This window comes from Dermacentor albipictus, chromosome 2, assembly GCF_038994185.2.
Source record: "Dermacentor albipictus isolate Rhodes 1998 colony chromosome 2, USDA_Dalb.pri_finalv2, whole genome shotgun sequence".
Lineage (NCBI taxonomy): Eukaryota > Metazoa > Arthropoda > Arachnida > Ixodida > Ixodidae > Dermacentor > Dermacentor albipictus.
This window is the reverse complement of record NC_091822.1, coordinates 108,929,963-108,945,646: the sequence shown is the minus strand read 5'-3', so window position 1 is coordinate 108,945,646 and position 15,684 is coordinate 108,929,963. Positions and strand designations below refer to the sequence as shown.

At 41.5% G+C, this 15,684-nt stretch overlaps 1 protein-coding gene across 1 annotated transcript in view; it reads right to left on the bottom strand.

The window, feature by feature from the left end:
* Vps13D (vacuolar protein sorting 13D) overlaps positions 1–15,684 on the bottom strand; it is a 173,928-nt gene that overhangs the window by 115,102 nt on the left and 43,142 nt on the right. Inside the window, exons 25-29 of the mRNA XM_065430344.2 lie at positions 12,227–12,392; positions 10,886–11,055; positions 8,635–8,805; positions 6,781–6,930; positions 2,840–2,989 (exon numbers count right to left, since the gene is read on the bottom strand). Coding sequence (XP_065286416.1) covers positions 2,840–2,989; positions 6,781–6,930; positions 8,635–8,805; positions 10,886–11,055; positions 12,227–12,392 — 807 coding nt within the window. The remainder of the gene's footprint in view (positions 1–2,839; positions 2,990–6,780; positions 6,931–8,634; positions 8,806–10,885; positions 11,056–12,226; positions 12,393–15,684) is intronic.

Here is a 15,684-nt window from a genome sequence, read left to right as displayed (position 1 = left end):
CTGCGCTCTAAAAAAGGACACAGCCCAACTCTTTTTATTAGCCATATTCTTATAAAAGCTTGTTGTGCGAGATGGCATCCCAATCTCAATGCTACGACAGCGACTCATTCGTAACTGACACCAAACAATTGAAGCAGCGCGCAGACACTGTTCTCCAGGTTAAGGTCACATGAGCCGAAGTACTCTAAAGTGTTGCATGTTCTCATAGCCCTCAAAGTTGTTTTAGAATACAGTGCAACCCACTTATAAAAATATTCAAGTGCCAAGAAAATTCCATTGTTATAAACTATAGTTGTTTCACCAGGTTGCATGACAAACAGAGAGGACTGACATCAAAACAATTTACTATGACAGAAAGCAATACAATCAAATCCACTCATAACATTACTGCTTTTAACAATACTTAAATGTAACAATAACCAGCCACTGCACCATGTGTTTTCTATAGACACTTTTTGCGAAGCAGTTTACTTTAGAGGAACAAGACAGAACTTTCGGCAGCGTGCCACACACTGCCTCAGCGAAAGCTTACAAATATGAAAACATTACCACTTTTGCCCGGCTATAGTGTGCCTAGCTGTGAGAAATCCAACTGGGTGTTCATAATACACTGTGCTCCAGTCATGCTGCAAAGCATGAAACAGTAGAACTGAGGACGAGTGCAGTAGTTGGCTGAAAAAATAGTGACTGGCATATTAGGGAATGGAATGAATCTGTGCGACCAAGTCCACGAACCACTGCTAACACAAGGACTGCATGTGTTGCACCGTCTTCATGATGCACAGCTTTCCTCAAGGATAAAAAAATTCACTCGTCCGGCAGCGGTGGATCGCTAACCTCAAGAGAAAGGACTTCCAGCACACTGGAATGTCAGCAAGAGTGAACACCGCTTGTTAAGCAGTGACAAAGAGAGTGGCACCGCTTCCTGGAATACAGTAGTACGTTTCTCACACACTATCTGCACATGCCCACCCCAAATTACATGCAAACTTACGCCCACTCTATCACCAACGTATCAAGAATAAGTGAATGGGTGTACACTTCAATCCATGTGCCGAAGCATGGGTCACGGCGACTGCACCGCAACAACCAACAAATTTTCAAAACTGAATGAATGGTCTATAAAGTAAGAGAGTGACTGGCGATAATACATCATTGCTACAAGCTATTACAAAGTACAGTACGTAACATCTACGTTCCAAGCCTTGTGCGCAGCAAGTAAAAAACAACAGAATAAATCTATCACAGCTAAACGCACCCACAAAGCAAGTAATTAGGCAGAAAAACAATCCTATAGTGACTGCACAGAGGAACTTCACTAAGTCAGAAACATGACAAGCTGCTGCTTCAATGTGTTTGCCAGATAAAGAATAAAGAGCAAAACAAACTGGTCCTGTTTTAATTTGTAAGTGGAAAGTACGGACAGCTTGGCAAACATTTCTAGCCCCGCTTTTAGAACAAGCACCATATATGCTGCTCGCACCGTTTGAACAAGCCGTAATGAGCTCCGAAAGCACTTCCATGTCTTCTGAAGCTGTGGCCAAAGCTTCATATCATGCACCCAATCACTGTCTACAACATCTGCCGGAAAAAAGGTTTACTGAGCCACATTGGCCTCATGCACATCCATTGTAAACACGGAGGCAACGGAGACAGCTGAGGCAAGCAATGGACACGTCATAAAACGGTGTATAGTAAAATAAACCACTTATTACAATGTTCCCATGCCGTGTTATTGAAAGAAAAAGGAATGTGGAACAATGGAAAAGAAAAGGAAAAAAGATATGTGAGCTCCCCTCACCCCCACCTCACATTAGCCGCTTCGCATGCCTCTCCAGTCTTCCTTCCGCCCATATGAAATACGAGTTGTGTGTGCCAACTGGCCGTCCTCGCCAACCGTCCGTCCTCGCCAACTGGCCATCCTCGCCGACCGGCCATCCTCGCCGACTCTCATTATCTGCACTGTCGGCTCGTGTTTCAGAAGGTGGAAGGGAGACAGGAGAGAGACGTGTGAGGCTGGCTAGTTGCCATGGATGGCGGCTCGCATGTCTTTTTTTCTTTTCCATGATTTCACATTCTTTCTTCTTTCAGGACAGACACCCTGTAGCCAGGGTTAATTTTTATGACCAATAATGCGGCATGGAAACATTGTTGTAAGTGGTTTATTTTACCATAGAGCACACACAAAAGTTCATCATGCTCATTCTTCACATTGTTACATCCTATATATTGTTAAAACCAAGTGGATTCAGGTGCATGTGTTATGTGAAATCGCTATAGAAAATTAACATAGAGCAAAACAATACTGAATATGCATTCATGCATATACACACACAATGAAAACATTTATGTTTGCAATAAGGTCCATTCATTTGCTCACAATGCTTTATAAGCTATAACACATGCAATTTCCTTCAAAGGAAAACTGCCAAATAAAACAGCTTGGCAAACTAATGTCTACTTTGAGTTCGTACTACACTGACACGCAAAAAGGTGTCTGTTTATACTTTCCACTACTTGCAAACAAAGAGAACAATACTCCCATTAATCATGTTTGCATTATGAAAGCAGCAAGATGTCCAGCACATGCATAGGCTGACATTAGAGTTCAACTGAAGCACAGGAATCTGACATTTTCCCTCGCGAATGTATTTTTCCAACATTTAGCAGAACGCAGCTACAAGCCAGGACAAGCTTAGCAAACGGTTCAACGAATACACAGGCGTGCCTAGAAAAACCACGTTTAACAACTCATGCAAGGCAGACACTGTTGATTACTTAACAACTCACTCAGCAAAGTCCCAGCATCAACCCAGCCTGCACATCCAAATGCTCTTACCTATAGACGCCTGTATCCTCGCCCCACTGACAGTCGCCGTGGCCACCTTCTGACCCGACACACTGCCCTTCTTACTCACAGCACGCAACAGCAGCACATTGAAACGATGAAAGTCGAATGTCAGCTGCAAGCTGCTGATCTGGCTTGGTGCTGCCTGCACAAGGCAACCGGAAAGAAAAGAAAGGAAAGAGAAATAAGGATATTAGCGAGCAGCTACAGCATGTGATAACACAAGCAGAAACACAATGTACGCATAGACGAGCCATATACAGCGGACTATGGTTAAGACAAACCGACTCAAGCCAAATTTTCATATATGAGGGAGGATATGCGAACATTTGGTTTGTTTATCATAGACCCCCTACCACAAAAATCCCTTTAACAAGAACTGCTAATTCAGTTAAGCCAAACCAGGGTGTCTACCAAGTTGTCATTTCCAAGTTCCCTGAGTTTTCCAGGTTTTCCCTGAGAGCCTTTGCAATATTCCCTGAGTTACGCAGAACTATGTTTTATGTCAAGACGGGCTGAAACCACGTCGCCCGATGCTTTCACTCTCTAGTAAGCATATGAAAAAATAAAAAAAATGACTTAATCCAGTTTGAATACAAAGGATTAGTGTTTATGTTATTCAAAAAGAGAATAGAAAACAGGAGTTAGTAAAATGCACAGCAAATAAAACGTCTTCAAAAAAATTGCAAATCGAGTTGGACATCCTCAAACACGAATAAAAAGGAAATGCATAAAGAAGCAAATATTTTCGAATATGAGCTATTTCTATCAACTGATAGCAAGCTCAGTGGTATGAGGCCCGAACTTTGTCACAATTGAGATTCTCTCTCAAGGTATAGTAAGTCAGCCTCAACCATCCTGACATACTCTCAACCCGCGCAGGACCCCTCAGTGTTGTGTTTCACTGCTTTAAAGAGTTTATTTTGGTTTGGATGATGGACACCTGCATCCCGGCATCAGCCAACACTTCTTTTTTTCTTGAGCTCAAGCTCCTTCAAAATGGCGGCAGCACGCTTCTTTTCCTGTTCATTCCTCAATGCATAGGTTCTTTCTGTTCTTCTCCTCCTTCCGCCACTCGTTCGCCCCACGCACCATTTGAAGCACCTTCTTGTTCCACATCCAATTTTTCGTACACCCTAGGGGCCGCGAAAACGTCTGAAACATCGGCCAGTTGGAAAAAATAAATGCACATCCTTTACTGCCCTTAAGGGCTGAAACCACCACAGGCACATTTGAAAACGCTCTGAAGGCCTGTCGGTACACGTATTAGGCATATCGGTGCTCGTACTGTAAAAAAAGATCCCGAATGCACGCGTGTATAATTAAGAAATACATATTGTGACCCGTGACAATTGCCCCTTCCCACGCTTGTAATGCTTCACCGTAATACTTTTGCGTATGCTTCACCACGTAACACTTCTGTATTGAGGCAAAGCTGACTTTCAGAAATCGGCGTTATTTAACGCACTGTGCTTTTCGAGCTTCGAAGCCAATTGAGAGGACCACAAAGGCGCAGTCCGTGCCATTGCTGACAGTAGCGAATTCTTTCAATGAAAAGCACGGCACCCAACGGCAAGAAGCTTAATAGCGAACGTCAAAACAGCTAGGTCTAGTGTTGCCACAGTGGTGGCTACGGCTGCCAGCAGATCTGCGTGCGAGAGCACCGGTTCGAGGCGGCGAGGTAATCAAAACGGCAGCAGTAGTGACTTTGATTAATGCCGTTTCGGCCCTGCGGTCACGGCAAAAATACTGGAAAATAGGCCAGAGAAGGGTTCTTGCGTCCGAAATTTCAGACGTTCCGATACATTGACTATACGGGGTACGTCGTGGTGCTGCGAAGCCGTCCAAATTATCAGGCCTCCGGAAAGTCAGTCGTTGACTGTACACTGGAAACTCCTCCAGCCGACGACAGGGCATCAAAGACGATTCATTACGATTCCTATTACTCGAGCCAGCATTACCGTGGCTTTCGGCCCTTTCAATAAAATTACAGCTAATTTTCCCTGATAGAGGCACTAATTCCCTGAGTTTTTTTTTTTTTCAGACTACTCAAAATCCCTGAGAATTCCTGGTTTTCCTGGTTGGTAGACACCCTGCAAACTTCTGCAGATGCCACGGATGCCTGCTACTCAGCTCAACAAGAGGTCCACATTGCCACACTTGGAGGAGGCAACTCTGCTAGCTACATGAAAAACAAATGGTATTTCCGTGAACATAAACAGCTGCACCAGCACCAACAATAATTTGTAAACCTGCAGGGCCGACACAATAGAAACAATAATTGCGTAGCTCCTCGAGGTGCTTCTGCAGGCTGAAAATCATGATGAGGACACTGCCCAGCAGCCACAAGAACCAGAGGTGTTCACACGACACAGCTGATCACTCCTAAATGCTTTGGTGCATTTTTCACAATAACACGAGGGCACTGAAACATTTTTAGCGAACAATGAGCACACAGGTCTGCCACAGCACCAGAAAGCAACAACTACTCAACTGCCAAATTAAGAGTGCACAATGGTGCTCTGTATCATGAAAATGAAACGAGTGCCTCTTTCCATACCTGCCTTTTTAGTTTTATTTCTATTTCGTATATTGTTTTGTGCCATGGATATCTAGGTGCAACAGCAATAGTATATTTTTAGTTTTGTGGATTACTTTTGTTAAGAATAACTCCTGATAAGATGAACCAATTTTTACAATCCCTTTGAGTTCATTTCAATGAGTGTTTACTACGATGCTGGCACAGTCAATGTCTCTACACGGAAAAGCACACATAGTGGTGACATGCGTTGGCTTTATCTACCACCAAGAAAAGCTAGAAATAGTGACACGTGTACTTCTTTATCTCTTTCGGGTGAGCGCTTTTCACCACCTAACAAATGTTATTGCACAGCGAAGGAGGCACCTTCATGTATCTGAAGTTTCTAGAATGTTATCAATGGTTCTATCTGCAGTCTGTTGTCACCGAACCTTGTGTAATCTGATTTCGTGTATGTGCAATGCGAATGATGTAGAACTGCCTGGAAGACATGCGGGCACCGCCGATTACTCTGGAACCTTAGATGACTCATCGTATATAAAAGCCGATGCGCTTGACCGGCAGATCAAATTTCGACCGTGTTCGCCACTTTTGCTGTGCTTTGCGTGTAACCTGCTTTTGAGGGCACAAGTTCACCCAATAAAACACTAGTTTCACCATTCACAGTTTTCCTTTCTTCACAGTCACTACCACGTGACAAAGGAGTGCTGTTGCACTATTTGTCCCACCACTGTAAATCTAGTAGGCTAAAGCTAGTGCATGGAGAAATTCATCAAAATCATGAGGGACACAGGCCTCCACTGTTTCATTTGAACACTTAATTAGGCACACTTCAAGGCAATCAATCCAACAGCTTAGTCATGTTCACTAGAATGACCAAATAGAGATAAAATCAAGCGCTCACATCTAAAGAATTAGACTGCTGGTCAAGCATTCTGGTGAACACAAAAGTCCACCATATCATGGGACACACAAATTTTTCCCATGTGCATTGCAGCACACAGTAAGCTGCAATCAAAGAAAGCCAGCCCTTGCTTACAAATCTGTCCACCAGCCAAGTACTGACAACACATTTCAATAAATAGACAAACTGTGAAACTGCACTTGTGCCACTTCCAAATCATGAGGGCTAGATTCACATGAATACACCAGAAAAACGCACACTATTAGTCACGTTATAACAAAGCTAACCAACACGCATGCATAAGAGTAGCTGCTCGCAGTTGTCACATCTCTGCAACAAGCCTGACTTCGTGCATGAAGAACTAATGCCACCAAGAAGTACAGTGATAAAGAGCACCCCCTTCCTCCCTTTCCTCCCCCCAAACACACACACAAACACACACACAAGGTAACTTGACTCAAACTGTCCTTCATTTTTCTCCTTATTTACTTGCCTGAACGTACGATGGGCTGAGATCAACTTGAGAAGACATGCTTATTCTGCCCACTGTTGAAATTTTCTTGGCAGGCACTTTCAATGCATCGTATGGCGTCAGGCAACGAGCAAAATTTACCAGCTCGACGATAGTCTCTTGGTTTGCTGTAAAAAAAATAAACAAGATGAATGGTAGTCATCACACACTCTGCTTATAACAAAGTTGATAAAACCGACAATTTGCGTCGTTATATAGAAATTTTTTTACATTAAAATTCTACCTTTTATGCAAAAATTACAGTTGTCGATGGACTTTTCTTACGTGGAAGGGGTCGCAAAATTGTTCGTGGTAACGAGCAATTGGCAAATGAAAATTTGAATGAGCAAAAAACAACATTTTTGTTGAAATTGAGAGTCGGAGATGAGAGATATGGTTGCGTGCCATGTCAACAATATCTTCTCATCAACGGTACAAATCAAAGCCAGCCAAACTTTCGCATCACCTCCGCCCCTGTGGCTGATACTGTTGCCAGCAGTGGGAAGACGCCATCATGAAAAGCACTGACAGCGGGAAGTGAATACTGCGTCTGCCTCTCGCTTAAATGAGCCTCTGAAACCAAGATTGTACAACCTCCAGTACTAGGAAGGAGATGTGCATTTCATCATCTGCTTTAACAGAAGCTTCCATGTACTGTCTCGGTATTCCTTCAAAGTGGTAGTGAAATTTTGTTACGTTGAAATTGTATATAAACACTCTTCGTTATAATAAGGTTCTAAATACATGGTGCTCTATGGACAAAAAGTTAGACTTCATTGTATCGAGAATTTGTTGTATCAAGGTTTAACCGTATTTCTTTCTTTCTTCTTTAGCAGAACATCTTCAGTGATACATTACTAACCACAAAGCTATCGGTAGCAGTGAAGTCCTTTCTTCTTTTTTAATTCTGGGTTTTAACATGTGAAAACCACAATCTGTTATGAGGCATATTGTAGTAGGCAACTCCATATTAATTTTGACCAACTGGGGTGTTTAAGGGGCGACACGGGTCTTGAAATCAGAAAAGAATGCAAAAAAAAAATGCAAAAGAATGCCAATTTTCAAAAATCACGATTTTGAAGTCTTCATTGTCCAAAGTATTACCCCACAAAGTATTATTGGTCAATTCCTTCTTGAATTATTAAAAAAACTGCAATTTGTAAGCATTAGTGGGCCGGAACTGAAAGCATAGCTCGAAAATTTGCCCTAATTTCAAGCTGCCAAAGTTCCGGACGATGCAAGGCGATCGCCACCACGTAGTTCTTTTTTTCGAACTTTGCTATTTATTTGTGATAATCACAATTACTTTACTGGTATTTGCTTAGCTTTAAAAATGCAGTGGCCCTTCGGAAATGTCTACAAATTCTTAAAAATGCTTTATTTTAATGAGAAATTATTAAAAAGGTCCGTAAGAAATTACCTAATTAGGAGTTTTGTATTCTGTCATATCTTTTCTTCTGAGATATTTTATATCTAAACACATATTTGAAATCAGCCTTCTACAATATATCTCCACACAAAATTTAAGCAATGTATGTTGAAATATTAAAAAAGAAATTTGCAGGACCCTCCTCTCCCCTTAAATGTCAATCTAATGTACGATGTAATGATCGATGCAATGATGAATGTAATGATCTAATGTAACGTACAAGTGTTTTTGCATTTCGCCCCCATCGAAATGTGGCCACCACAGCCAGGTCGGACTTTCATGCGACCTCATGATGGGTAGCGTAGCGCTGTGACCACTGCGCTACCATGGTGGACTGCAGTGAAGTATTCACATGCGACCAAGTCACTAAAGAGAAAGCAAAATAGGTAGAAGGCTACTTTACCAATCACATCCAGATTGTTGAACTGAATGGCTGCAATGAACAGTTGCTCAGCTGCATCATTTGCACCGGAACTTGGAACATTTAATATAGAAATTTCCACATTTATCAGGGCATCTGCCTCGTGTGCATCCAACATTCCAATTGGTGAGATGCGTTGCCTGTCCATCAGCACTGTGGAGATAAGAAATTAGGCTATCAGGCATGAATGCCCCCTGGAAAAAGCACATCTTTTTAACAGCATTCAGTATCACGAAAGAAAGCATTATAGTTTCTATACGACAGATAACTGCCACTTACACCAAACTGAGGACACATCAAAATTTTGACACATTTCAGTTTATCATTGCCATAAGAAAAGAAAGCTTTTGGGGAGCAGACAGAAAAAAGAACTGTTCCCAACTTAGAACAAGTGTCATTGTCACTTCGTATAGGATAGCAAGCATGTGATGACGAACAAAAGTAAATAATAATCATAAGAGACTGTACGAATTGGTGCTTCTATTTGCAATGCCCGTGTCATTAAGGAAGTCGAAGTAAAGTCAACTAAAGCTTGGAGTTATGCAATATATTTTTAAATGTCCCACAATTAGTGCAACGCAAAGACTTGCTGACACCACAGAACAGCAAGTAATTCACATTTCGGTTATGTATGCACGCATGTATGTGCTTATTATTTAAATGTTGCAAGTACCTCTTAAGGCTTTACAAAAGGAATAGCATAGAAAACCTGATTTTTCTGGCAGCACTTGTGCCATAGATTTCTGTGGCATACTTTGACACAGTGTAATTACAACAAAAACAACAAAGAGCAGCAACAGTAAAAAATTCTTTGGCAAGATAACTGAAAAAAATATATACAGAAACAATGTGGCGTCAACTTACTACTTAAAGAAAACAACTATGATCCGTTACGCAAGCGATTTCGTTATGTTCTACAAGTCAGATTAACTTGTCAAACGCAGGGAACAGCATTGACAATTAACCAGATCTGGAACTTCGAACTGCCGTAAACAGAGCATGGCATCAGTGCCATTACTTTAAGCCTGGAACATGACAATTTTGGTTTTTGATTTATGACAGACCATGAATGGCATTGTAAAGTATAATCACAAATTGAAATACAGTCACACCTCTTCACAACAATGTCATATCAGACACGAAAGTACGCTCATAATACCCAATACTTGTTATGAGCACATTTTTGTTACGTGCTCGCATAGGCAATGAACACTTCCTATTTACCCTGTTATATCTCAATTCATTAAATCTGTGTTTATTATATCAAAGTTAAAGTGTTTACTGTTATAAGTTGTTAAAGCCCCCAGCCCATTGGCTGGGCTTCTATGGATCACTTTTCTGGTTTTCTTTAAAAAAAGAATCAAGCGAAAAATTCGAGGAGGTCTGTGAATGATCTGTCAGCATGTCAGTGCACCTATGACAAATTTAAGAACCTCTACTTTAGAAGAGCATCCTAAAGGTCAAGTAAAAGGACTCATCTTTCCATAGCAATGACCCGAAATGTTTACATGCTAAGTTCAGTAATTTAGGTTCTTTAATAAAGAGAGATAAAAGAAGATGGGCAGAAACATTCGCTAACAGTACAGACGTTACCAATGCCATTTCACAGATACTTTTTCCCGTGTCTGCTTTTGAGCATGCATACTTTGCACTGAGCACTTTGCTTTGGCATGACATGGGCATTGAGAAACGAAAATATCTAAAGCAGTCGACCCAGAATTTTTTTCCACTGCAAGAGAAAGGCCTCTTCCAGTGATTTCCAATTACCCCCATCTTGTGTCAGCTGCTGCCATCATGCTGCCTGCCAACAAGGGCTTAGTACTGCTTTAAATTTCAAGTAGGACGTAGGTTGTAACTCGTCTAACAATATGCGATTGCATTAGTCTACTCTCATAAACCCTGGCTAGAAATAGAAACTTGGCCTCAAGATTGTAAAGGCTGACCACAACCACCATGATTATCGGACTACCTGCATAAAAGTTCGCCGTGGGACAAAGGCCTCTTCCAGTGATTTCCAATTACCCCTGCCCTGCATCAGCTGAATCAAATGCCTGCAAATTTCCTCATTTCATCACACCATTTAACTTATTTTCGACAGCATTTCAATTCCCTTGGCAACCATTTCTTACTGCAATAGACGGTAATAGATCATTGGTTTTCTGCTAGAAGAATCACATTGCTTGCCCAACTTCATGTCTTTCTCTTAACGTCAACCAACAAAATATGTAGGCACCTTTTGGTGGTGATGACTGCAAGGTGGATAGGATGGCCGACAGGACCTTTGGCACAGCTATAGTTTGCATTGGTGGTGCAGTTGGGTGTATTGAAAACAGAGGAGGAGTCGCTGGAGAAGTTGGCGAATTGGGATCACTGTCCCTGATGCTGCCGCTCCGGCTGTCCATGCTGCAACATGTTCACGGTCAAAATATATCTGTCGATACACACACAATAAAATTATTGCTGCAGTACACATGCATGTGTAGGGCTTATAATGGCTGAAAGTTGAGCAAATTAAGCCTGTGTCTGCGTTTACATGCCTGCCTTTCCATACAACAGGTGAAAATTAAGCAAAAAAATGCCCAGCCACAAATAGACCTACATTAAATAATATGCCTCTGTGCATAGCAAGGGAGTCACATTTTAAGCCACGCCTAGATTAACTTAAATGTAGTTACTGTCCTGTATGGCTAATGCCTACACAGAACTTCCTAACCTCTTCTAGCTGGTTTTCATTACACTATATACTGGTTATGAGCTGTATGGGGCTTAGGAGCTCGTCAAGCTGCAGCTCTTTCTCCTTTAGTCTTTTGCTCATTGTGGTAGAAAATGAAGATTGATTGATTGATTGATTGATTGATTGATTGATTGATTGATTGATTGATTGATTGATTGATTGATTGATTGATTGACTGATTGACTGATTGACTGATTGACTGGCAAAAAGTTTAATTAAGAAGTTGCGTGCTGTTTCCTAATAACAAGCTATCAACATGTCGCCATTTCTGATTTGCAAAGTAAAGCTCTACACAGAGAGCTTCCAAGAAAGGCTGGACATTCAGAGAAAGCTAAGCAGTTGCATATATTCAGATACACAAATTGCAAATTTAACTTCTGCAGCACAAAGTGCTAAAAAGCTGCCAGACAATGTCAGACAATCCATTTTCTTAGTGAAAATCCATATGTTAAGAGAAAGTAAGGAAATAAACGCATTTCTTTGCATTGCACTGAACTCTCCTCTTGTCGGTTTTAGATTAGAAATACACAAATGTCACAATGAATAAGCAAATGATGTGAATATATTTTGTATCATCTTGCAATGCTAACAAACACTTTCAATGCAACAGGTTATGTAATTTTTTTGTGTTATGAGAAAGAAAGTGGAAATTCATAAAAAAATTAACAGCTCTCACAATATGGGGGGAAAAAATTGCAACCTCAATTTTAAAGCTAAGAACAACCAAGCAATTAGTGCACTTGACTACCCCAACAAACTGCTCTTCCTTTAAGGTTCATGATTACATGGGTAATTTGCCAACACTTAAATGCAAAGGAAAAAAAAAAGCTCTCTGCTTACCTGACATGCTTGTGAGATGCCACAAGCAGCTCGAAGTCAGGCCCATACGTCTGTAAGGCATCCACTAGGAGTAGTCCATGCACAGACATGGTGACTGACAAATCTTGAGGGGTCTTGGAAAACGTGGCTTGGATGCCCGTCACCTGCAGCTCCGCAATGCATCTACCTGCAGAGCAACATCGGCTCACACTAATCTTTTCCACAATCTTTTCTACGACACAAATTAAGAACAGAAAACGCACTCGAATGTTCTAGTTATGACCATATGAAGAAAACAAACAGTAAAGCATACGGAAAACTACTTATGTTTAATTTAAATGTAGAAATAATAAGGAAAAGGGAAATTAAAGTGGACGTGACAACTTGCTGCAGGCGGGATCCAAAACCACATTGTCTACATTATGCATTTCGTTGTTATTTCTGCACTTCTACTAAACAAAACAATTAGTTTCAGCTAGGCTTTCTCTGGCTTCCTTGTGTGCTTCCTTCAATTGGTTGTAACTAACCAAGAATCGAGCCACTCAGATTTCCTTATTCTTCTCAATCCATAGTTTCCTGGAATATGTGTGCAAGACTGAAAATTGACAACTCTAATAATTATTAAATAAAAGTATAAACTGAGTTTTTTAATATCCACATGGTTTCTTTGGCCACGCTTGTTCATGTCTACACCTGCCAGATAGCAATAAATAAGTCACACACTTATTTTTTAATGTCCCAAAGCTACACATGAGCTACGAGTCATGCTGGGCTCTGGATCAGTTTCGTCACATGAATTGACACTCGTCTCAGACAAACATCTCTGATGCTCCTCAAAGTTTAGTCTGCAAGAGGCACCAGTTGCTTTTTCCTTACATGAACCGAAAAGAACAAGAGCTTCAGAAACTGTGCAAAGCAAAAAAAAAAAGAAAGAAAGACTGCACCACAGTCTTGGCATAGAAATGTTTGCATTTTGCTCCATCAGAATGCAGCTGCCACAGTTGGGAATCGAATCCGTAGCTTAATGGTCTGCAGCAGATTGCCAAGAAGTAAGCTGAATAACAGTGGTCGAACAAGGTACAGTAAAACCTCGATAATTTGAACTCTGTTAACTCGAAGAATTTGAGCGGTCCCATAATTTTCAATGCAAATTCTACCAGATAATTTGAATAGCCCATGCGGCTCTATCTGGATAATTCGTAGCTTCTTGCCAGCAGGAACGTGTGACTCTTAGGTTAGGGTGCTACATACAGTCGGCGATCGATTTTCCGGACCACACGGGAACCAAAATATAGTCTGAAAAAATAAAATTGATTAGGCTTAGAGTGGCTTAAAAAATCTCGAATAGTGCCCTGCCTTATACTATGCTTGGAGGCAATCAGACTTGCTTTCATTTGCACAAGAGTGACGTCGTCTCCTTTATACTGCACCATTCCGGAGATACTGCGGGCTAAAAAATGCTGTTTTTTCTTGATTTAAACAAAACTTTTCCCCGCCTTAGCTGATAAAACAAATTTTTTAGAGCACTTCGACATGGTTTACTGTGAGGCTATTTGGGAATCAGATAGAAAAAGAGTTATAGAACCTGAAAACGTGATTTTCAAAAAATCAATTTTTTTTTACATTTTTCACAATGCAAAAGCCGCGCCCCCCCTTAAGTGATTATGACGACGGTGCTGACCGAAAAAAAGAAAAAAAGCGTCCCCTGGAGCATTTTGTGAGCTAAAGACATGGCTTCTGAGACTGGAGGATGGTGTGCACTCTCTATTGAATAGCGTGCGCCTCCCAAGGAGGTTAAAGAAATCTGCTGGAGAGGATGTCGCCTATACCAGCCTATGGGTTTGCGTCAAGCCAGCGGCGGCCATCTTGCAGGGGGCAAGAAGCAGCCTGCCAAGAGCTTTGCAGCGCTGCTTGCTGACCTTTCCAGCGCTCTTAATTGTTTAACAGATTTTCAAGTTCTAATGCAACACAGTGGGTGATGAGGTGTGCCATATTGGAGGTATCCGGATCGCAGATATATGAGTACTGGGTCATTTTTACATTTTGTCGACATGAATATGCAGCTGCCGCAAAGTCGAAAAACAAATACGGAATAATTAGCGCTTACTCGTCTTTTTTACTGCACTATATAAATTGATCAATCATAAAAGCTGTCAGAATAAAAAGCAATTAAAAACTGAAACTGCAGCATGAAAAATAGCAATACATGCAGCAGGCCATAAGTATTCATTTTTACTTTCATTATCATCAGGTGCTGCTCGTGCTTTAGCATCCTCATTGCATAGAGGGTCTCGGAACTTGGGTGGCGACTGTTTCGTTTCAGCCTGAAATATTAAATTTTCCTTTATTTTAGAGAAAGGCAGTGCTAATCTGCTACTTTATTTAAATGAGAAGAATAACACTAACATGTCAACTGCTTGTATGTCAACTTTCCTAAAAACACCTGAGTGTGCAAGCACAGTTTAGGATCCGCACAGCACTGCGCACGGCAAGATAAGACGATCCGAAATACATAGGCTGCAACAACTGGCGTGCTTTTGCCTCCTACAAGATGGCGACGCAGCGGCTTTAGTTGACGGGCGCTCCCTCCGCTCCAGCAGTTTTTATTGACCTCCTTGGCATCTCCCAATTTTGGAGGCTATACAGCGGGCCACCGGAAGCCAAGCCAGCAAAAAATCCAACATGGTGGAATCCAAGAACGCATAGCGTGGCTCGGAACATGCGATGTAGTCCGGTAAAACTAACTTTGGGGTCTCAATTTGTCCGAAAGTCAGTCGCAAAAATGCATTAGCTCAATGGGAAACCTGACAATGCATTTATGAAGTCCAGAATATCCATCAAGTGCGAATTTTTGGAGTCAAGCGACCACTTTAGCGGCGGCTATCGATTTCACAAACGTCATCCGCAGCTTTGTTGAGTGCAGCGGTGGTGATTTTTTATATGCTATGTGTTGCGAGCCAGCTGGAGAACATCGCACTTGGGTGAACTACTGTACTCAGCAATGCTGCATCAGTGATTACTTCAAGTAAACGTTCTTGGACGTCGAAAATAAAGGTGATTTCTTTTTCCGGAAAGTTCTTGCTTGTTTCCTTTTTTTTTTCATTTCATTTGAAGATCTGCTCATTCGAAGAATTTTCGTGGTCCAGCGGCGTTCGAATTATCGAGGTTTTACTGTATGTCCAATAGAGGCAACATTTCTACAAAGCAAATTGGCTTTGTCAGGACAGCAACTGCTTTCCTTGGCAGCCAAAATGCTGCTAAGGAAAGCAGTTGCTGCCCTGACGTAGACAAGCCCCCTTTTCAAAACATTCACTCAAATGAACATCTACCTTGCTTACTTTCATTATTCACTTCAAGCATTCATCTTCTTGCGAGCTCTGTCTCGATGCTTCTTCTTGCGCGCTGTGTCTCTATGACACTGAGCTACCACAGTGAGCATGGAGCAATGCATGAAGTAAGGTTATCTAAAGACACACCAC